The 23,226-nt window shown below is 44.2% G+C and overlaps 3 protein-coding genes across 3 annotated transcripts; 2 read left to right on the forward strand and 1 right to left on the reverse strand.

The window, feature by feature from the left end:
• Positions 1–1,852: 1,852 nt before the first annotated feature.
• Positions 1,853–5,285, forward strand: B0H65DRAFT_434324 (uncharacterized protein; the record flags this gene model as incomplete). The annotated part of the gene is made up of 3 exons (XM_062825125.1): positions 1,853–1,934; positions 2,116–3,506; positions 4,470–5,285. Coding segments are annotated over 3 exons (2,289 nt in total), but the record flags the coding sequence as incomplete, so codon positions are not given.
• Positions 5,286–7,179: 1,894 nt separating this feature from the next.
• B0H65DRAFT_434139 (major facilitator superfamily domain-containing protein) lies at positions 7,180–9,492 on the forward strand (the record flags this gene model as incomplete). The annotated part of the gene is made up of 3 exons (XM_062825115.1): positions 7,180–7,897; positions 8,057–8,404; positions 8,486–9,492. The coding sequence occupies 3 exons, from the start codon at positions 7,180–7,182 to the stop codon at positions 9,490–9,492; spliced, it is 2,073 nt and encodes a 690-aa protein (XP_062677772.1).
• Positions 9,493–11,158: 1,666 nt separating this feature from the next.
• B0H65DRAFT_434859 (WD40-repeat-containing domain protein) lies at positions 11,159–14,948 on the reverse strand (the record flags this gene model as incomplete). The annotated part of the gene is made up of 4 exons (XM_062825159.1): positions 11,159–12,841; position 12,964; positions 13,526–14,661; positions 14,712–14,948. The coding sequence occupies 4 exons, from the start codon at positions 14,946–14,948 to the stop codon at positions 11,159–11,161; spliced, it is 3,057 nt and encodes a 1,018-aa protein (XP_062677773.1).
• Positions 14,949–23,226: the final 8,278 nt, after the last annotated feature.

Raw genomic sequence — 23,226 nt, forward strand, 5'->3', positions numbered from 1 at the left:
GGGCCCGCCCCAGTCTGCACTCACTGCTTCCATCTCTCCACGGCGGGCACAGATGGAAGAGGGGAAAGATGAGGAAAACTTGTTCCCAAGTATCCCAATGTTACCCTCATCCAACACGAACGCCCGCCCGACGCGGAGCTTTCAGTTCTATTGCTTCCCCCTTTTCTGTGCCCTTTTCGGGTGAGAACTTTGGCATGCATGTCTACCGCGTCAATGAGGGCCGGAGATAGGCAAGGTCAATGCAGAATCAAATCAAACCAACTTAGCTTATTCATCCCGAGCCCAGAGCACAGACGGCCTTTCTTTTCACGTCGGGAAGAAATAGCGTGCACTATCGCAAGCCACCATGATATTATTGGAAGCCCACCTGGCTCGTGGTAGGCGTGTCTGAAGTCGCTGAACGGCGCGGGAGTTGTCAGCAAGGGTGTCACTGAGGTGCTCATCATCAGTCAATTGACAGACGGAGCGGAGCATGCAATCAAGGAACATCACCGACCAACAATGCGCTCCGTTTCATGTTAGGGTGCAAGTCCCCTCCCGCGCCTGCTGGGGCTGGCGGGTACCCCGTTGGCTAGCGGACCTGGCGGACCCCAGATCCCCTTGGATGTTTAAACGGTCCCCTCTTTTGTCGGATTTGTCCCCCTTCCCCATTTCCCACCCCCGGCTCGAGGTAATATCGCTCCCACGCAGCCAAGATGGAAACCTGGTACCAAGGTACCCTTGCAACCTGAACGCAGCAGCAGCGCTTCGCTTCGCCCCCAGCCAGCGGGCCCACTCCGTTCTCTTCCAGTCGCAGTGCTCCCGTCCCTGCTCCTCTCTCCTTCCAATTCCATTCTGGCTTCACAGTCACCCTGGACAGAGTCCCATCGTCGACCACCACCACCACCCACCCGACCACCGTCTCACAGTCCGTCAGGTCCTGCTGCTGTCCTGCCACTCGTTTCTTCCAATCTCTCGTTCCCTTCTCTTTCTACCGTGTTGAGAACCCTTTGACCGTCTTTGGGCGCCTTCCACTCATTCGTTCAGTTCTTCCCCCCAGGTTACTCACTCTTACTCTCACTCTCACCTACCTTACCCTTTCTCTCCCTCCACTCCTTTCATCCTTTTCTTCTGCTCCGCCGACCAAATTTGCAACTTGGTTGTTTTTCGGCACCTCCCCCTTCGGCGACGTCGTCCTCTTGCAAAGCCTCCCCACGACTCGTCTGCCGTTCAACCTCGCCGCCGCCGCCAGTTGATTTGTGATTCCGCGACCAGCGACACCAGCAACCCGGACCAACAAGACACCCGATAGGTCGACGCGCCTTGCCTTGGTTCGACTTCTCTTCCGTTTTCCGATGCCCGTCTTGTCATGAACTCGTGCACACGAATCCGACTCCGACCTCGACGCCGCCTCTGACGGACAGGACTCCTTGTACCTGCAACCCATAGACGAATTTCTTCGTCGAGCCACTCATTTTGAAAACCAACAACAAATCAACAGGGGACCGATAATCGAGATTTCCCCCAATTTACCTTGAATGTGAGTGTGGATTTGGTTTGGAGAGGAAGGGCTGGTTGGTGCCTGGTGGTCTCCTACTCGTTAGCGACGACACTCGGCAGGGAAAAAGGCGGCTACGGGGAGCGCGTGGGAACCGGTGCGAGAAGCAGGATGAAAAAAACGCGACTTGGGCATCTAGGGACTTGGCCGGGGACGGGACCTCGCTGGAAAGTGAGGGCAGTGGTGGAAGGGCTAGACGCAACGATCAGCGCTCCCGCGATCCCCTTGCCTTGAACCAGGCCACAACTCATCACGTTCCACAGCTGATCGCGGGGATCACCAATACGCTTGGATCCAAACCATGGATACACGATTTCGCTGACTGCTGCTTCTATCTCCAGATTACCCTCATTTGGCTTATTTGTCAAGTTCACTCGTTACGACTATCTCCTGACAAGTGAATCCCTCCTTGCCGTTGCTGTCGCTGTCGCCTTGTTGCGGCGCTGACGACCCTTCGGTGTAGATTCACACACCACACCCCGAGTGCCAGTTGACGCCTTCCATTCTCTTATACCAACATCACCTCAGCATCACCAGTGCATGATCAACACGGACTAGGACCAGAACGATGCGGACAGTATCTGTTGTTGCGGCCGCCCTATTAGCGGCCTCGTATGTGGCCGGCGAGCATGTGGAGCACCCCAAGCCCAAGTTCTACTTCCCCAAACATGTCAAGCGCCAGTATGCCAACGCCACGATAACATCCAACGATGCCCCTCTTTCCACCATCGACACCTCGTCCGACACCTTGTCGCAGACGACCAAGAGGGAAACGACCAGCAACGACCAGAGCGAAAGCTTGTCGGACATTCCCTTTGTCAAGTCGACTTCCTCTCGCCTCTTCACCTCGAGCGACGACTCGCAGTCGGAATCCGAGTCGGACAAGTCTCGGGTCACGACGGTGGTGATTGCGAGCACCATTTACGTTTCGCCTTCCCAGCCCACGACAGTCAACTTGTCGACCGGCAGCACGGCCGTTCCCTCTGCCCCCGCTGTCGACACCGACTCTTCCAGTTCCGCCGATAGCACTGCCGGCTCATCTGACTCTACTAGCCAGGGTGCCACTAAATTCCTTGATTCCTCTAGCCCTGCTACTGACAACAGCTCAACCGACTCAACTGGATCTACTACGGGAAGCAGCCCTGGCTCTACTACGGAGAGCAGCTCATCTGGCTCTACTACCGAGGGTAGCTCCTCTGGCTCTACTACGGACAGTACTGGCTCGCCTATCATTGCCACCGACAGTGCCAGCTCTTCGGCTTCGGATTCCGCTAGCGACAACACCATCTTGCCCAGCTCCGGCGCCAATGCTACCAGCTCTTCAGGCTCTGCCACCGACGCTGGTAGCTCGTCCAGCTCTGTCGCAGAGACTGCTAGCTCATCTAACCCTGCCACCGATAGTACCAGCTCTTCGGCTTCTGCTACTGACAGCGCTACCTTGCCTGGCTCTGTGAAAGTTGTCAACACCACCAGCTCGGCCATCTCTGCCACCGACGCTGGTAGCTCGTCCAGCTCTGTCGCAGAGACTGCTAGCTCATCTAACCCTGCCACCGATAGTGCCAGCTCTTCGGCTTCTGCTACTGACAGCGCTACCTCGCCTGGCTCTGTCGCCAACACCACCAGCTCGGCCATCTCTGCTACCGACGTCGCTAGCTTCTCGGCTTCTGCTACCGATGTTGCCAGCTCACCGGCCGCGTCGACTGATGCATCTGGCTCCTTGACTTCGTCCAGCGCTTTACCTGCCGTCTCGTCGGGAGTCATTTCTAACACGACTAGTCCCGACTCGTCTAGCTCTTTGCAGGTTCTTGCTCCTCCGACCACCACCGCTGAGCCTACTTCCACGGCCGAGGCTTCCACCGTCGAGACCGTAAGCACCGAGACAGCCACCGATGGAAGCGCTTCCACGGGTTTGTTCCCGCCTATCATCATCCTTCCTTCGATCCGGACGACCTCGACTTCTGCGGCCGATGTAGCAAACTCGACCGCCCCTGCGCTCGTTTCCGAGACCGCCCCTGCGGCCAACTCTACCATCGGAACTGCCACAGCGTCCGAGATCATTGCGACAGAGGATCCCATGATTACCAGCTCGAGCAGCTCCGGAATTCTTCTGGCCCCTACAGGCGTCGTCAGCGAGACCTCCAGTGCGTCAACCAACCCAATTGAGTCTTTCGCTAGCAGTTTCGAATCCGTGGTGGCAAGCATACTTATTCCTACGGGCAATGGAACAGCAACCGAACCCACGGCTCCCGTTACTACGTCGGATAGTGTCACGATTCCCTCGGCGACCGAACCTTATGCTAGCGGCTCTGGATCGGGCGTTATCACGGCTTCCGCCTCGCTGACTACCAGCGAGCCTGAGCATCCCATCACGTCTTCGGGTATCGTCTCCATCCCGGTTGGAAACTCAACTATTACCTCGACCAGTGCCGTTGAATCGGGCCCAACAACAACCGGAATCCCGGAGTCCTCGGTACCTGTTATTCCTGGAAACTCTTCGATCCCTGTCACATCTCTGCCTGACACGACGACATTTTTGCCCCCAGTCACTTTGATTAACAGCACCACAGTAGCAGCCAATTCCTCAACCATTGTTCCAGTCATCGTAACGAGCGCTTCATCTGAGAGTTCGGTACCTGTTTCCTCCTTGGAACCTGTTACCACCACTCAGGTTTTGATTCCCCCGCCTGCGACGACCACGACGACCATCGGTCCACCGGTTACGCAATATACTCCCACAGCCACCGTGTCTAACATGCCGCCTGGCTATAATAACCCAACCACGATTTTGGTGGACCAGCCTCCTCCTTCGCAGACCCAGAGCGAGACCTTCGTGCAACAAACTACAGCGACTGCTCTTCCCACCGACCTCCCCAAGGCGATCGCCCCTGATGACACGACTGCTCCCAAGCCGGACGACAACGTTTTCATCCAGATCGGTTTCAACTATGGATTCAACTACCCATTCGTGGCCAAGAATAACAACGCTGCGGCGCAGATCTTCCGTCTTCTCCCTGAGGCGCTGGCGTTTGCTTCGTCCATTGAGTCCCACAGAGTAAGAGTCACGAAGCTGATGCCCATGAACACGGTGAACACCCTGGGTTACTGGACCACTCTTGCTGTCGTATCATACCCGCAGGCGTATGTTGAGAGCCTTCGACTGGATGTTAAACTCGCCAGCTCTCCGCTTTACAACAACCCTACCCCGCTGGTTTACAATTTGACAATGCAGATCAATCCTGCCATCGACATCATCCTTGGCTCGACCCTCAGTGGCGAAGGCTCAGGCGGCGACAGTGGAAGTAACCCATCCAACGCCGGTAACAACGGCAACGCGGATCCGTTTACGAACAACAATAACGGCAACCAGACCTCTCAGCAGCGGGGAACCACGGCGGGTATTGTGGGCGGTGCTGTTGCCGTCGCTGCTGCGTATGGCGCGGCCATGTTCGTGATTGCCAGGAGGTACAAGAGGAAGAAGCAGGCGCACAGACGGGCGAGCTCCATCAGCGGAAGCCCGTCGGACATGCAGCAGATGGGCGGGGGCAGCCCGGCTCTAATGGGCGGTGCTCTCCTTAGTAGGGATTTCACCGGCTATGGAGGAGTGGCTGGCGGCGCGGCGGCGGCCGGCGCCGGTGCGCCTGGTGGACGGGACAGCCATGGCAGCGGAAGGAGCGGGATGGGTCTCTCTTCTCGGACCGCCTACATCTCGGCCCCGGTTGCCGCGGAAAACTCCCTCGGGTGGAACTAAATGACGAATGTGTGACGGCGACATAGTTCTTGTGATTTCTTTCCCCATCTCGACGACTGACACCGACCATTTACGCTTCGATACCCATGGGGAGGAGGTTTTTGTTTGATGCGATAAGGACCGCGACATTTGAGACTTTTTGGCGATGTCAATGTCCCGGGAAGATGGAGGCGGGAAACAAATAAAAAAAGAGGAGGAAAAAACGCAACATGTATAGACGATTTCTTCGGGGCCGCCTTTTGATGCCAAACGTTTTTTGTGCTTTTTCCCCATTTTACATGTCAACCATCTTTTTTATACCTTCAATCGGCGGACTTGGTTTTGTATGGCCATGCCGTCTGAAATTCAAAAGCCTGGCACCACAATAAAGGATCGCAGCTGCACTTTTTGCTTGGCGGCGATTCTGGTAACCCAGGTTCTTTTTAACGTTTAATTACCTTTTTTCCATCCTATAGTACATGGTTCGAGGAAAGTCGGCTCCCTGATTCGAGATGGGTGGGCGGCATGACGGCGATCAGTCCAAGAGGGAGAGGGAGAGGAGTTACGACAGAGGACTATTTTCGCTCGATGCCCAAACCCAGCCCAGCCAGCCATTTTAGCTTTTCGCGCTCAGATTTGGGGAGAGGTGGAGAAGCAGCAAAGGGGGAGCGAAAGCAGCGAAGTTGGGTAATCTTTGTGGACTTGAGGAGATGGAGATGAAGAGGTTATGGCCGATGGGGACAATTTAAAAAGGTGATGTGTGATGGTTGTTCTAGCTACATATTTACATATTTCACGTACACCTTAGTTTTGGGCATTCAACGAGATTTCCTAGGTCCTTTTTCTATCGTTGGCTGTAGATAACACAGACACAAATTTCCTTGATCGGTGCAACGTCAATAGAAATGATTGATTCAAACGCAATTTGCATTTTTACTATTCCAAGACAATGCGCTCATACCAAGCAGAGGGGGGGAAACAGGGGCATTCCCTCGTGGTCGGCTCCTCCCGGGTGGGTTCACACACTCCTCATCCCGTTTCACCTCATCTGAGGAGAACGAATGGATGAACTCCATTCCAGTCAGAGGCCAGCCAGTTTCCTGATCAATGCCCTAGTGATGGAGGTTCAGGGGAGCTGCGGAGGTAGACACGTTCCCGCCGATCTCTTCTTCGCCATTGGCTGCCATAATAATAGTTGGACAGCTGGCGGGGGAACCACTAAACTCATTACTCGCCGGGCGGTGTTCATCTCGCTCCTATTTTCATTAAACCAGACCTCGGATGAAACTCGTGAAGATCAGACGGGACGAACGGGAACGTTACGGGAACTGCGGACGGATGTCTTTTCGAGGTTCATCTCAAGTCAACAGCCGCGGTTTGAGATCCAGATTCATAGACGCGACGCCTGGCATCACATCACATTGCAATGCATCTTGCCCCGATTCAAGCTTGTCGGGGCAATTTCTGGGGTGCATTAGCATACCCGTTACCGACTTAGCGCTACGCCTAACCCGACACACCTAACGCACACCGACTGTGCATGTGAAGGAACTGAAGCCTGTTTGACGACGTCACTTGTCCCAACTTCAACAACACACCCACCCACATACATATCAATCAACATCGGCACCGAAGTACTGGATCACCCGAACCGCACCGAACCGATACCAAATCGGCATTTCTTCTTCATCCCATTTGAGGTATCCAACAAAGGACAACAACGCAGAACCTGGGACAAGGATAGGAGTCAACCAACCAAGCACAAAGAAAGGAGAAAAGGGGGCGTCCGCAGGAGACCATCAATTTTTTTGGCAAGGACAAAGAGAACCAACCTACCACACGGTAAACACCGAAGCACAGCCGACTTATCGAAGTTTTGGAAGCGAAAAGGAAAGAAGTGTGGAAGCAGAGGACAATGACGTTGGCCGCCTTTCGGGATGACTCGGTAGGAGAACAAAGGAGCACGGTAGTAGTTGATGGACAAGATGGGCAGGAACGGGCACGTGGGATTCGGTCTGGGGATGGAAGAGGAATAAGAACAGGAAGTGATGGAAGCCCGGAGGGAGAAAGTCGAAACGGTCATCGAGGTGGTCACGGAAACGGCAGTGGAAACGGTGAAGGAAAGGAGGACAATGACAGTGGTGGACGACAACAGCGATTCTCGCAGTCTTCATCATCCAACTCAAAAGACTACGGTCACATGTCGACGACGGACTCCGACTTAGGGGAGTTAGACACGGACTCGGACTCGGAAACCACAGACTCAGAAGAAGACCGCCGAATATCAACCGAACTACACCGGGAAGTCTTCTTCAGCGCTGTCGGGGAGGAAGAAGCGTATGAGTTAGCTTCGACCAAAAAGAAGCCCAAGAGAAAGCGCAAGAAGGGGAACAGAAGGAGGAGGGGAAATAGCAAGTTCCCAGAACTGGATGACGCTGATGGGCTCGATGCGCTCGACAGTAGCGGCAAGCGGAGAAGGCAAAGAGGAGTAAGTGTCAGCACGGCGGCAAGCGGTAAAAGTTTCCAGCTACGATACACGCCAGATGAGGAGAGAGCGGTGGTGAAGAAGTTTGATCGCAAATTGGTGCTTTTCGTGGCGCTGCTTTATATGTTGAGCTTTTTGGATCGGTCTAGTGAGTATTGCTTCTGTTTTTCTGTCTTTCTTTCTATGGCTTTCAGCGGCGTCCCTGACTGAGTTGTCTTCTGGCCTTGTGGTTTGTTTACTTCCGTAAACCATTGTTGTTTTCCAATATTACCCCCTTGATCGCAATGCTTACCACTTACACCCATAGATATCGGAAATGCCCGCATAGCCGGCATGGACGAAGACCTCCAGTCCACTCCTCCCAAGGATGATTGGTATGATTGGGCCTTGACAGCCTTCTACATCGCTTACATCTGCTTTGAGTGGATGTCGATTCTTTGGCGACTCATACCCGCCCATATTTACGTCTCAGTCATCGTTCTCTCCTGGGGCTTGACGGCATCGCTTCAAGCTGTCGCAGTTAACTACCCCATGCTCATCTTTTTGCGCACAATGCTGGGCATCGGCGAGGCGGCCTTCACTGGAGTGCCGTTTTACTTGTCCTTCTTTTACAAGCGGCATGAGCTGGCTCTTAGGACGGCCATTTTTATTTCCGGTTCGTACCTAGTAACCACACTCACTCACTGCCCTTCCCAAAAACCTCAGCATACTAACTTGAGTGAGTTTGTTCCAACAGCCGCCCCCCTAGCAACCAGCTTCGCCTCCTTCCTAGCCTGGGCCATCCTCAAACTAGGCGAAGCCTCCCCCATCCGCCCCTGGCGTCTCCTTTTTCTGATAGAAGGCTTCCCCTCCGTCATGGTCGCCGTTCTCGCCTGGCACATCATCCCCGACTCCCCGCAAACGGCTTCCTACCTCACCCGTCGCGAAAAGAAAGTCGCCGCTCTCCGTCTCCGTTCCTCCTCCCCCCATCCTTTCTCCCCTCATTCTTCTTCGGGTTCGGGCCTCAAAACCACCGACATCCTAACAACCCTCCTCTCCCCCGTTGCATGGCTCACCTCCGCGATTTTCTTCCTCACCAACCTCTCCTACTCCTCCCTCCCCGTTTTTTTGCCCACCATCCTCACCCAAATGAACCACACCCCACTCATGTCCCAAGCGCTCTCCGCCCCTCCCTACCTCTGTTCCTTCGCCATCGTCCTAGCAACCGCCTTCTTTTCCGACCGCCTCCGCAGCCGCTCCACCCTTCTCATCTTTCACGCCCTCCTTTCCGCCCTTGGTTATTCCATCCTCGCCCTTTCCCAGTCTCTCGGTTTGGCGCCAGGGAGTTGGGTCAGGTATCTAGCCGTCTACCCCGCCGCGATCGGGTTTTTCAACGTGGTGGTGTTGACGATTGCGTGGAGTATAAATAACCAGCGGACTGAAGGAGGAAAGGGGGCGGGGTTTGCGTTGATGCAGGCCGTGGGACAGTGTGGACCGCTGGTGGGGACGAGGTTGTATCCGAAGGGGGAAGGGCCGTATTGGGCGAGGGGGATGGGGGTTTGTGCTGGGGCGATGGTGGGTGTTGCTGTGCTGGCTTTGATATTGAGGGTGTATTTGGCACGGTGTAATAGGAAACTTGAGGAGGAGACGGGGTATGAAGGTGTTGGGCAAGATGAGGAGGAAGGGTTGGTTGGTGGTGGTGGTGGTGGTGGTGGTGGAAGGGGGGGAGGGAGAGGGGAGGAGAGGTTTAGGTATATGTTGTGATATTGTGGTTCTTCTTGCTTGGGGCTACTCTGTTCAATGTAGTAGTAAATCGACGCCTACTATGTATGGACCATGTCGATTCAATATCGACCATGTCAATTCGATATGGACCATGTCAATTTGCTACGCATACGCATGATGGGATCTCCATGTCAGTCAAAGATACCTATACAAGCCATATATTTGACTACATGCCTCCCCAGCGTTATTAATACAATACCTGATGATATGCTAAGCCTCCTCCTTCTCCTCCTCACACCCCGTCCACTCAACTTTATAACGAAACCAAGACACGGATCTGATCTAATCTGATCATCTTTCGTCATGGTAGTTCAATCCAATCTAGCCTTCGATCTTGAAATCCACAGTGCCAATCTCCTATGTATGTAAAGAAGCAGCTAATATCAAGTCTTTAAAGACCCATTCCATCTATGCATTATTTTCTTTCAACTCCGTTCCACTTTCGAAAAGCTCTGAGACGTCCCGTCCCGTCTCAACAACTCTAGAACCGTACAAGAATTCATTCACAAACCAGAAGAAGTATCGTTCGTATACATTAACCCCCTAACCCCATACATATCTCATTCCCCCTCCTACCTAACGTTCCAACCCTCCCTCCTCCATTCGCGACGCATCACCATATCTATCCCCTCCCTACCTTAAATTCCCTGTTCCTGTCCCCGTCCGAGAACTCGTCATTCGTCACACCGTTCGTTGCCCTCCAGTGTATCAGTTACCTAACAACCTACCTAACAACCTAATACTAGCGGACACAGACAGACCATCCCAGTTAGGCTACATAGCATCCTAGCTAGCTCTGAATGTACCTATCAACTGCCCTGCCCTCACTCACTCAACACTCACTCAACACCCACTCAACCCGAACCAAACCAAGCCTTTAACGCAGAGAGAGTACAAGTTATCTACAAGACTTGGGGCTCGCGAGGCATTGCAACTACCTATGCAAGGCACGGCACGAACAAAACCACATTCTCCTCTCCTCTTCTCTCCTCTTCCAATGCCCTAGTTTCCTGTTGTGTGACACCAACCAGGACTACTCCTGTCCCATCAGATTCCATTGATCGTCGGCCGTCCGTCAATGCTTGAAACCTGCGCAGGTGCGTGGCATGGCATGTCAGGGATTCCATCTTGTCATATCTCCCTAGAGCTGTAGAAGTGTGGAAGAGGGGCGGGCCACAGCCCAAGGCATCAGAACCAGGGAGTGAGTGTTAGGTAAGCTCTAGACTAGAAAAGGCTCGGATGGAGGCGTCCGGTCCGGACGAAGACGAACGAATTGAAACGGACGTTACATATTCGTGTTGCATACGTGCGTGTTCCCGGGTTTGAGGAGGTTGTGTTACGAGTATTGATGCATACTTACTTGGAAGAGAAACGGGGGGTGGTTCAGTTTCCATCCATCCGTTGGCTGTTTTAACCAAGAAAACGGAGAGGAAACGAGGATGTGGAACAATTCAAGCCATCGATCGCCAATGAGTGTCTGATGAAGCTATTTGTAGCTTATACACAATCCCTGTCCGTCGTCATACATAATGTTGGTACTAAAACTACCTACCCCCTACCAACCTTCAACTACGCGGTAAATATATTTGACAGTAATAATCTCGTCAAGAAACAAGAAAACACACCTTTTTGGAAGCCCATGAGCTTACGCAACACAAGTAGAAGCATCAACAACATGAATCTCAACAATCTCAGCAGTAACATCCTCCACCTCTTCGACACTTCCCACATCTGACCCGATCTTCTTTTCCACCACAGCTTTGATTGTCAGTTCCTGTTTAGTAACCGCTACATGCTCATCACTGGCAATTCGTTCAACTTCCCCCAGCTCTGCCTTCACAGCATCGACCTCCGTAACAGCAGCAACAGTAGCCACAGCAGGTTCCTCCAGAACGGTAACAGGCACAATAACAGATTCAACTTCCTCACTGGTGACTGGAGGAACAGTAGTACCCTCAACCTTAGATGACTCGAAAACTATCTTCTTCCTCTCCTTCCTGGCCTTGGTCTTGGCCCTGAACCTCTTCGAGATCGCCTTCCTCTTCGCACGAAACTTGCGAACGACCCACTTCTTGGCTTTGACAGGTCTGCGAAAGATGTAACGCAGAAGCCTAAGGATTGAGCTCTTTTTCTTTGACTGTTGGCGGGGATAAGGTCCTAATGGCTTCCTGACAGCGCCCCCTTGACTACCGTTAAGAAGAGGAACGTTCGATATATCGGTGACAGGAGCGACAATGGGTGCGACCACTACGCTCCTCTTCTTGGTGGGTGACCCGAAGGGAAAGGGAAGTGCGGCTCTTGACTTTGGTTTGAGGTACCGCTTCTCCAATGTGGTCGGAGATTCAGTTGAAAGACGCGGAGGGTTTGTTGACACACGCGGCAGACATTGCGTGGATAAGTTGCTGGGCGCTTCTTCTGACAATAGCGCGGCTTTGGAAGAGACCGGAGCGCGATCGCGGGGAGCTAGGTCAAGCGAGGGGAAGGGTGTTGCTCCTGTACCGCTGGGTCCGGATGAACGTGGACGCTGTCTGGGAAGCGTGGAGCTGTTGCTTTTACCCCTGTGTAGGGCGGCGATGGCTAGGCTGATAATGGACTCTGTATTGACGGCTGAGATGTCGGCGATGACTTCGTCTGGGTTGCTGCCATTGAGGCTGGGCATCTTTCTGTGCTCAATGTTCTCAATGTGCTCAACCTCAGGCTTGGTCAACTCCCGTTCGGTGATCTTGATACTTCTGTCATCGCCTGTCACTGAGGGCTGCGTTCCGCATTCGATGACTTCATTATTCTTCGCCGCTTCCTGCTCTCGATAGAGATCTCTCAAGGCACCCTCGACGGCAACTGGATTCAGTCTATGACGCTGATTAGAGCCAGCGGACTCGTCACTGCTTCGCAGAAACGAGGAGTTCGAGAAACCATAAGTTTCCAGGCTCGAGAGGATGCGTCGACCGAAGGTCATGGGAGGGGAGACTGTAAGCTCGGGGCTTTTGACACCTTCCGAGGGGTATGAGGACGAAGTACTGCGGACGGGAAAGAATTGGTTGAAGATAGATTCCGCATCAAGGGACGTCCTGATTTCCGCTCCACCCTTGTTTGGCATCAGTGTCAGTTCCGGTAAACCGGGTGGGCTTTCGAAAGAAAACATTCGATGAAGGAAGGTAGAAGCTTTGCTTTCCTCGGAGGTCTGCTTGAAGTCATGGCTGGGAACCAGGCCATCGCCAATGATTAGACGGGCTGGTGTTGGTCGACGTGGTGTATCTTCATTTTGTTTTGGGGTTTTGTCGGTCTTGACAGGCGTGTTGGGTGTATCGGTTAATGGTATGTTTTCGAACTCCCCAAGGGATTCGTCCGGGTCGATATTTCCGGGCTGCTGCCGATTGATGTCCTTCTCCTAGAGGCCGGCAAACGTATTGGGGATGTTTAGGCGTCGGCGGCCGGGTGAGCCGAGGACACGCTCAGAAGCATTCAACCTGTTGTTAGATAGAGGCTGGAGGCATGCTGCATCGCGGTTCGGGTTTCGAGCGGGGAGGCTCAGAGCTGACATGGTGATAGCTAATAGTTGACTCGATGATAAGTGCTGTGATGATTATGATTCTGTCGAGTACCTAAGCTGATAAGGTGGAATGTTGAGGTCAGAAGTCCGACTTGGCTGTTCAGTTGCCGTGGAAGTTGTCCTAACACTTATCCCCCGTTGAGATCATTCCTTCCCAACGTAGTGGTAAGTTGAGTTAACCAGGCCACTTCCTCCAACAGTTCAACTGACTGGAAGCAACTCCCGCGTAAGCTGCTTGCCGAGGAAGGAAGCATCCATCAATCCACGCCTCCACAGTATCCGGACATTCGAGTACAAGTAAACAAACAATGCCCGGCAGAGGCATGTAGCGGATATCAGGAGGACACATAGCTACCTTACGATGAGAGCCACCCCTACGGCGCAGCCATCCTCATCTTGACCATCGCCAACTCGGCGCTCTTGGCCCACGACCCATCCGGCGTCTGCCGATAACACATCAACTTACCCTCATCACCCACACTGCCCAAAATCTGCCCGTCATCATCAAACCCCACCCTCCACACCGGCGTCCGATGACTATCGAGCCTCGCAACTTCCGTAACCACATGCCTAACCTGGCCCGGCTGCTGCTGCCCACCCGCCCTCATCCTATCTCCCGCGGCCCCACTCATCCTCGACTGATCAGCCAGTCCAGCTCTAATCCCCGACTTCAAATGCGTATCCTGCCCGCCGCCATGCCCCATCGCCGCCGAGCCCGCCAAAGCTCTAGCCGCAGCCCCACCACCACCTTCTTCTCGCCTCCCCTCCTGATGCCTCCTCATCTCCCCCACCCCCCACCCCCTGGTTCCTTCCATCCCCTGCGTCTGCGTCTGCGGCGCCGGCGTCGACAGTCCAAAAACCCTCACATAGCCATCCTGACACGCCGTGGCCACAATATCATAGCCCCTAATATTCCCCGGCGCCCACGCCACATCTCTCACCAGCCCTCTATGCCCCGCATTCGGATCCTTCCCGCTAATCTCCGCAGCGAGATAAAACTCTCTCGCAGCCGTAGCCACACCCAAGCTGGCACTAACCGTGTCTCGAGTCCTGTAGACCTTGACCGAATCCATAGCCGCCACCACCAACCCCAACGCATCCGTGGGCACGCCCGCTCGCAAAGCGGTGTAGCACACCTCCGGGTTGGGGTCGAAGCGCACCCGGAAGGAGGCCTCCTCCCCGCGAGAGGGTTTTGGGCAGACGGTGAATTGGTCGATGCGGGAGAACTCGGTGATGTTTTCGGGCGTTTCGTTCTCGAGCACTTCCAGGGTGCCGTCCACGGACAAGAGGGCGAGGTAGGTGTGTCGTGTGTCGTCGTTGTGTTTGAGCGAGAAGGAGCGGATGGGCGATTTGGGGTTGCGGTAGTCGAAGGCCGGCGTGGGTTTGCTGTCGCCCGAGGAAAGAGAAGAGAGGCCCCCGCCGACGTCGCGACGGGAGGAGAGGGTGCTGGCGCCGTGGCCACCGCCGTGCCCGGTGAGGTTGACGCCGAAGCGCCGGCCTGGAGCGGCGGAAGGGTTTTCGGCCCAGAGCTTGAAGCGGCCTTCGATGCCGAGGGAGGCGAGAAGGTTGGGGTAGATGGTTGGGGGGAGCCATTGGAGCTGGGATAGAAGTTAGTCTGAGTCTGTCGCTTTTAGAATAAATGACTTACCTCTAGAATCTCACCGCCGTGAGCACTCCAGCTGTCGCAAACGCGCCACTTGCCGTCCTTGTGCCTGTTGAAGACGCGAATCTTGCCGTCGACGGATCCGGTCGCGCAACGGTCGCCGTAGCTGTTAAACGCAACGGCCTGGACCAGATCCTGATGGCCATGGTTCACGATGGGGTCTATGGTTGACTTGCCGTCAATGGCGGGCGGGTCGCCTAGGTATTGGCTGAACTTGGACATGATTGTGACTTGGTCTTGATGTTGAGGTTGTGATGAGTGAAGAAGATCGGATGGAAGGATGAAGTGAGGTTGAAGAGCCAAGCAGTACGGTGGCCCAAGTGTTGGCTACGCTCAATTGAAAAATTTTGGTCAGAAAATGGCCTGTGTTAATTTCAGGCATTAAGTACGCGCCTAGGCGCGTTAGCGTAGATTTAGTTTAGTAATTAAATCCATCTTATATTGTATATAACCCCGTTTCTTTGTATACTTTAATATACGTAAATAGTTTTATTATAATAATAACCTATTACCTATTCACGATTACGATGTATTAAAATTAATTTATAAATGTATATTATATATAAGATTAATGTATATTTACTTTAAATTAACGTTAAAAAAAGAAAGTATATCCGTTAACGAGGAAAGCGATATTATTATAAAGTTCTAGCCCTATACTTTTAAGAGCAAGTCTATTGCGTAAAATATAGACGACGATAAAGTATTAGAGGAATTAGATAGTAATCAACTTAATGAAAAACGTTTTCGCTTCGCTATTAAAAAGTTCTTCGATTATAATATTAACAAAATTTATACCGTTTTAATTATAAACTAAGTAAAAATACTTATTAAAATTAATTAATTGATATTAAAAGTAATTAAATTTAATAAAAGAATATAAATTATTATCCGCTGCTTTAATTTTAAAGGATATTAAATAAAGGGAGAATTAATTATTTCGATTCTAAAGTAGGACCGCCCCGAATAATTTATCAGTTTAGCCCGTTGTTTTTTTAACGCTAAGATTAATACAAACCCTTATACTAAGTATATAATTATTAATAATTATAATCCTTTCGCCGATTATATTTCCGGCGGTAAATTTATTAATAAGGGTACTTATATTGATTATTATAATAAAAGCGAGGGTAAAAATTACTCTTTACGTAAGGGTATATTATATTTTTTTTTTCAATTATTATATTTATTTACTAATATTCTTTTTAGCTTTTAAAAAAGCCGAAGAGAAGAAGAAGTAAGATAAAGTCCCTTTCTCCGCCAAAATTATTTGTAGTTGTAAAGTTAAGGATTTGGAGAGGGTTTTAGCTTGGGTTCACATTAAGATTGCAAAGCGTAAGGTTAAAATGCGTTAAACGCTAAATGATAAATTAAAAAATATTTATATAATTAGGGTTTAAAAATATTCTATACGTTTAAATAATTATTTTTAAAAGCCTTATTTACTCTATCGAGTACTATAAAATGTATAAAACCTTTTATATTTATTATATTTAAAATAATAATGATAAAAAGAAAATAAAAAGTCAAAAACTAGAGCCCTACTAACTGTAAATATTAAATTAATAATAGAAGTTTTAAGAACTTTTATTTAATAATTATAAATTAAAACCTGTATAATTAAATCAAATTATTTAATAAGGTATTAAAATCCGTTAGATTCCTAAATTATAATAAGAGTAGAAATAGAACGCTATTTAAATAATTTTCCTTTAGAAGGTTTCATTCTTTCAAAAATTATATATTTTATAAAATTATTATTAATTTCTTTATAATATATGTATTTGACCGTTTTAATAAAGAGGGTAACCTTTATTATTATTAGTATTAGGTTTTTAAATTACTTTTAATTTAAAAATATTTTAAACCTTATAAAAATCTAAGGAATTTTATAATAAAATTAAATAACTATATTTAATAATTAATATAAATGTTTAGATACTTCTTTTCTACGGGATTATATAAAATTGAAATTAAAAGTATGTTAAATTCCGGTAATAAAAATATTTATATTATAAATCGATTCGAAATATTATTAAACGTAAATAAAAAAATATAAAACCTAAATCTTTAAAATTAAAAAGAACAGTTAACGATTATTTAATAAGGATATTTAATATATAATTATTGTAAATAAATAATTAATTAGTTACAATATAACTAATAATATTTAATTATAATGAAATCCTTTTTCTTTTAAAGAAGTTTCCTTCTTATAGATGTTTTAAACTATTTAATTACTTTATAAATAATATAATTGCAAGGTTGCGTTTTTCGTCTTCCAAGAATTATAAAGATAATTCTTTTAATTCCGCACATTAAAAAAAATAAAAAAATTACTTTAAACTTTAAAGGGTTTCGAAATTAAAAGAATAAACGGTTCCCTTATTAATAAAGGTCCCTATTTACCTCAATTAAATTATATACACTACAATTTTATTTTAAACCGTTTAATATAATTTAAATTATTTATAGACTTTTTATAAAGGTTAGAATTATATATAAGATAGAATTGAATTACGAATCCTTAATTAAGTTCATTCGATTTTCTTTAATTAAATAAATAACATATATATTTATAAAACTTTTAATTATATAGTATATATTTAAAATTTAATAAGATTAGGTATATAAATCTAATTTATAAAGATTTATTATTATAAGAATCCTTGTAAAAGTTTAATTTAAAACTCCTAAAATATTAAATTTTTAATTTAAATTATTAAAGAAAGCTTTATATCGAATAATTATATATGTTTTTCGAATAAAAGTTTAATATAATTATTATAAATATAAAGAAGTTTTTAAAATAATTCGTAAAATAATTCTTAATTTAATAAAACTCCTAATTAATTTAACATATATAATAGATTTACAAATCATTTTTAAATTTATCAATAATAAACGTAAATTAATATAATATCTTTAATTTATACTCCTAATGCCCATCCCAAAGGGCGTGCCATACTTATACCTCCGGTTAGCTCTTAAACTATACTATAATACTTACTATTAAAATAGTTTTCAATATTTAAGGGAGAAACTAATTACTTCCGATTAAACTCAACTCTTCCTAATTTCTTCTCAATAGGTACTACCCTTCTACATCCTTTATTACCTACTAAAACATTTACCTACTACCTATTATTTAACTTTACAATTTTATAGTATTTACGTAATTTACCTCTATTCTAATATTTTCTATATATTAGCCCGAAATTAACGTTCGCTATTCGGACATTCTAATTAATTATTTAATATAACTAATATATACCGATTATAATCAACCACTTGTCGTCAATATAATACCTCTTAATATACTAAAAACCGCTTTCGTTATAGATTTAAATTCCCTAATAAGTACCCTTACCCGTCTATTTCCATTTACTTAAATTAATATTACCATCGTCCTTTACGCCAATCGTATTAAAAAACGAATATTTATTATCCTTACTATTTCCGTGCAGATAATTATAAGAAATACTCCTCCTAATAAAATTATAGAAATTAGCGTAGTTTACCGTTAATAAACCGTTTCCCTAATTCAAAAGATTTCGCTTTAAAATATTCGACTAATTATTTTTAATTAATATTTAAAATATATTAAATATTAAAAGGGTAAAAAAGGGGCTACTATTAACAATAAACCCTTATAGCATGTTATTTATATTTACGCCAAACCTTATGTTTTAAATAAAAAGCTATTTAACAATTATTTTCATCTCATTTATTAAATCGGCAAATAATATATATTTAGTAAGAAGGCTCTTAAGGATATTAATATTAATAAATTTATATTCGTTAATACCGACCCTTTTTTTAATCATAATAAAATATAATTTGTTAACCTCTACATAGAACTATTAAAGCCGATTAATTTTAATAAACTTAGAAAAGAGATAGAAATTATAAATAAAGCGAAAAAGACTAATTTATAATAATTACCCTCGTTTAAACCATTATTATAAGGGATAATAATAATTCTACCGACATTAATACTATTTATAAAATAATAACGTTAAAGCGTATGCGAAAGTAGGCTGTTTCCCTATATAACGGGAATTCCACTTTTTTTTATATTCTTAAATAGCTATTAGCTTTAAAAAGGGATATTAAATAGGAACTGGGTATTAAAAAGGAGTTGAATATTAAGAAGGAGCCGGTTATTAAAAAGGAATCAAATATTAAGAAGGAATTAAGAACGAAAATAGAATCGGATATTAAGAGGGAATTAAGTACGAAAGCGGAACTTAGCGTAATATAAACGCTAAAAATTAAATAAAAATACTAAATTAAATAAAGGGGTAATATTAGCCGAAGTATAAATATAAAAAAAAAGTTTAATCTGAAAGAAGAAGTGGAATACGAAGATACTCCCCCCTCTTCTTAATAGTAAACTAAGCTCTAAGAAGAAAATAATATAGAGAATAATAAATAAGAATCGGTAAATAGCGATACCATTATATTAAATCATATTATTTTAAATAAGGAAGATTTTATTAATTTAGCCGATACTAAAGAAATCCCCGCGTACTTTATAAAGGACCGGAGAGGCTCGCGGCTAATCGGTTCCGATAATTCTAATTCCGCACCTACCCCGGCCGAAGTACCCCTAACGCTTTCAATTCGTAATCGCAAATAAATAGACCTTTAAAATATTAACTTTCTCTTTTTATTCGCGGACGATCTTTATAATAGTAATAGAATTAATATTCTATATTTATTTAAACCTTATATTCCTCGTTATTTTATAATATCTATATTAAACGTATTAGAATATAAGTAAAATATTAATATCGTAAAGAATATTATTCTTTCTATTTACTTATATTATAAAATTTAGATTTTCAAAATAGAATTTAATAAATTAAAATCATTAAATATAAATTTTATATATATTTAAATAGAGCGTAAAATTTAAGATTTTAGTAATTAAGCGGTATATATAAAAGAAATATATCCTTAAACTTCCAAATTCGAATTACGTTCATAACTTTTTTTTTTCTTTTAGTATTTTCTTTTTTTTTAATCTTTTCTAATTTATATATTCGTATTTTCGTAAATATAAATCGGTAATCTTTACGAAATTGTGTTAATATATTTTATTTATAATAGGAATATTAATATATATAAACGCAAACCTTTCATTTTTATATTATACGAGTATTATTTATATTTTAATAATATAAATATTTAATACCCTTTACTATTAATTAAATTATCTTATTATTTTATTTTATTTATACATTAATAATATATTTTATAGTACTAACGGTCAATTAATTCTAAAGGTATTCAATTATCTCTAATCTCGGTTCTAATCGCGCCAATATGTATTACTACCTTCGATTCTATTAATTCCGCCCTCCAATACTTTTATTATCCTATTTACGTCTCCTCCCCTTTATTTAACTAATCCCTTTACTTCATCGAAACTACCCGTTAATAATTCTATAAGATATATAATCGGAATCTTCCGTACTAACTTATATTCCTTCAATTAATCCCGAAAATAATTATATTATTATTAGAATAATTAACTTTAAGTATTCCGAACGTATAGGACGAAACCTTCTATAATTAAAACGTATAATTCTATTATTTTTTAAAGTAAATATCGGTCGAATTCAAAATTATTTTACCGAACAATATTCTTTAAATATATATACTGCCTCCAATCTATTTTATTGTGACGGCGCGGCTTAGCCGCTAGTCAGCTGACTGCATTTAGCGTAGTGGCTCTACCGAATCCACTGCAGGGCTCGTATAGGATATTCTTCATGCGCTGGTTTCATTCTTATATCTTAAACTTTCTTTCCCATCTTTCGATCTTCATTCAATAGTAGGGTTATTATTGCTTTATTGCATTCTTTCCCTCCATTCGCTGTAATAATCGAAAGATTAATTAAATTTATCGAAGACGATTTAAAATATCCTACTTTTCTAGAATACCCAAAAGATTGATCGCGCGCGATAAGACCGTTGCCCGTACCCTACGAATATTAACTATAAGATTGAACTCAAATTCCCAGACTATAGCGCGCGACCCCAAGGAAGCTACTAAGATAAAGGCATAAGCTATTTAGGAGGTTACGATTAATTTTACTAAATTAAATTAGAAAGACCTGGTCGTAAAAACCTATTTAAGCTGCAAATTTATTAATACGCTTGTATAGATTTATAATTAAAAGCTGCCAAAATTAATTAATTAATAACCTCCCTAAATTATAAATAAAAATAATACCTCTTCGACCGAACTAACGTACTTAAATAACATTTTTAATTATTTAACTACTTTCGTCGTTTTAATAACAATTCTTTCCTTTTGGCTACTTCGTCTTACTCTTTCTAAAAATATAGCGGTAGCCTAATTAATAATAATAACATTAATAATCCTATAAATACTTCTATTAATAGTTTAATAACTAAATCTTCCGCCTTATCGCCGTCTCAGAAGTAGAAGAATAAGTAGAAAAAGGAGGGCAAGTATACGAATTGTAAGAATAATTCCTACTAATTCAAATAATATAAAAAAAAGAAAATAAATAACGTTCGAATATAACCCGGTAGGGGCTCAAACGGTTACGATAATAACAACCAAAAGGAGGAGCTTTCAAATTAAATAATACCCTATTAAGGGCAACCCTAATAATACTAAGGGTAAAGGAGTGCTACATATCCAAAAGGAAGGACCTCTACAGCTTACTAAATATACTATCTACTAATTAAATAGGTAATAAAACCACTATATAATACCCTTTGCCACCTAATTATATTATTAGTAATATTTATTATAAATTATAATCGTAGGAAGGTAGTAGACATTATATTTTATAGGCACAAGAATTATTAAAACTATTCCCTAACAAAGGAACAAAAAGGCAATTAATTACTAATAAGAGAAACAAAATAATACGAAATACTAAATAATAGCCTTAATTCTAATCATCTCCGTTATAAATTATTAATATAATATAGTAAAAGAGTGCCTCAGATTTAAGCAAAATCTAGAAATATCCTCTAATTTAGTCTTAGTACTAAGCTATAGCGTAGTTCTATAAAGGTAAGCGATAGGCGCATTGTTACTGACTCGGGTAGGAAGTAGGTAGTTATATAGCGTTTATTTAAGGGCTTAATATAAATACTTTTCTTAGTATTATTAATTTCTTCCCTATTTAAATAAGCATTTAATTAGGTACGGTTGTACTGGATTTTAATTATTTCCGTATATTTAGCTGCGATGGATTCTGTACAATAGGACCGCGCTCCCTAAGGGAGAATAGGGAGGTAATGTTATAGGGCTAGAGCCCAGAGGTTAAACTTAGCTATTACCAAACCGTATCCTATCTTATCGATAAAGATACGAGCCTTCTAATTAGTCAAACCCATATGCTTGCCTAGCCCGTGCGGTCTTGGCACTGGTTGTACAAAACCTTCTTTCGACTGCACCCTTCTGGTACAGTCTTTCCTCTCTTGCTTCCTCTATCAAATATAGTATTTCAACCATACGACTGTACGCTGTGCTTTTCTCGTGCAGACCCATTACAATAGCCAATATTTGGGCCATCGTAAAGCAGCCAAGAAGCTAGTGACAACTGTGGTTAGTGGGGTGAAATACTTGTAGTAACTTTGTTAGAGGCTAGGGGATCCACTGGGCGTGCACGTGCCCAATTGGGCTGGGATATGCGGGATTTATCCAAATGCCAAAGCTTCGAGTCTGCAGAGCCAATCTTACACACAGGCATACAATTAAGCTACGTTGAACCCATATCGATTATTACTAATAATATCACAATTAAGAATCTTATTAATTCGACTGTTAAAGTTATCGCTAGTAACGACAACCGATTAAACGATTATTAATAATATTTACGATTAAAATTAATAGCGTTGCCTTCAATAACCTTAAGGATTGGCCGGTTTGGGAAGATGCCTTTATTTTTATAGTTTAGGATTTAGGTTTCTAGAAATATATCGATTTAAATAACCGTATTCCTTGGCCAACCGAATTAATAGAACCTAATATCGCTAACTATTAAAGGGAGGTTCATATTAGAGAAATTAAAGAAACTAAGAAGGATAGGAAGGTTACCCTATTTATTATTACTAAGCTTTACAGCTTCTATTATAAATGCGATTATTATAATTATATAATTGAGATATCGGATTGGCGTATAAAAGTTAAAACCTTTTTTCATTTAGGTATTAAGAAGATTACGCTAAATTGTTAAATATTTAAAACCGTTGAAAATAATTACCGGGAGATTAATTTTACTAAATATACTAATCTATACGAGTAGTATAATAATCTTAGTAAATCTACCGCTTTTAACGATTATAAGGTAAAGAAATTCGTCCGAATTAAATTTATTAATATTCTTAAGCCTCCTAGTAAAGCTAACTGTAATTAATATAATTAGACCTTTTATTAGGAGGCAGCTATAGCCCTCTATATTATTAGAAGAATTATTAGAGTAAATAAATTAGACTTATAATTTTT

The sequence above is a fragment of the Neurospora tetraspora genome, assembly GCF_033439725.1.
Source record: "Neurospora tetraspora strain CBS 560.94 chromosome Unknown B0H65scaffold_8, whole genome shotgun sequence".
Lineage (NCBI taxonomy): Eukaryota > Fungi > Ascomycota > Sordariomycetes > Sordariales > Sordariaceae > Neurospora > Neurospora tetraspora.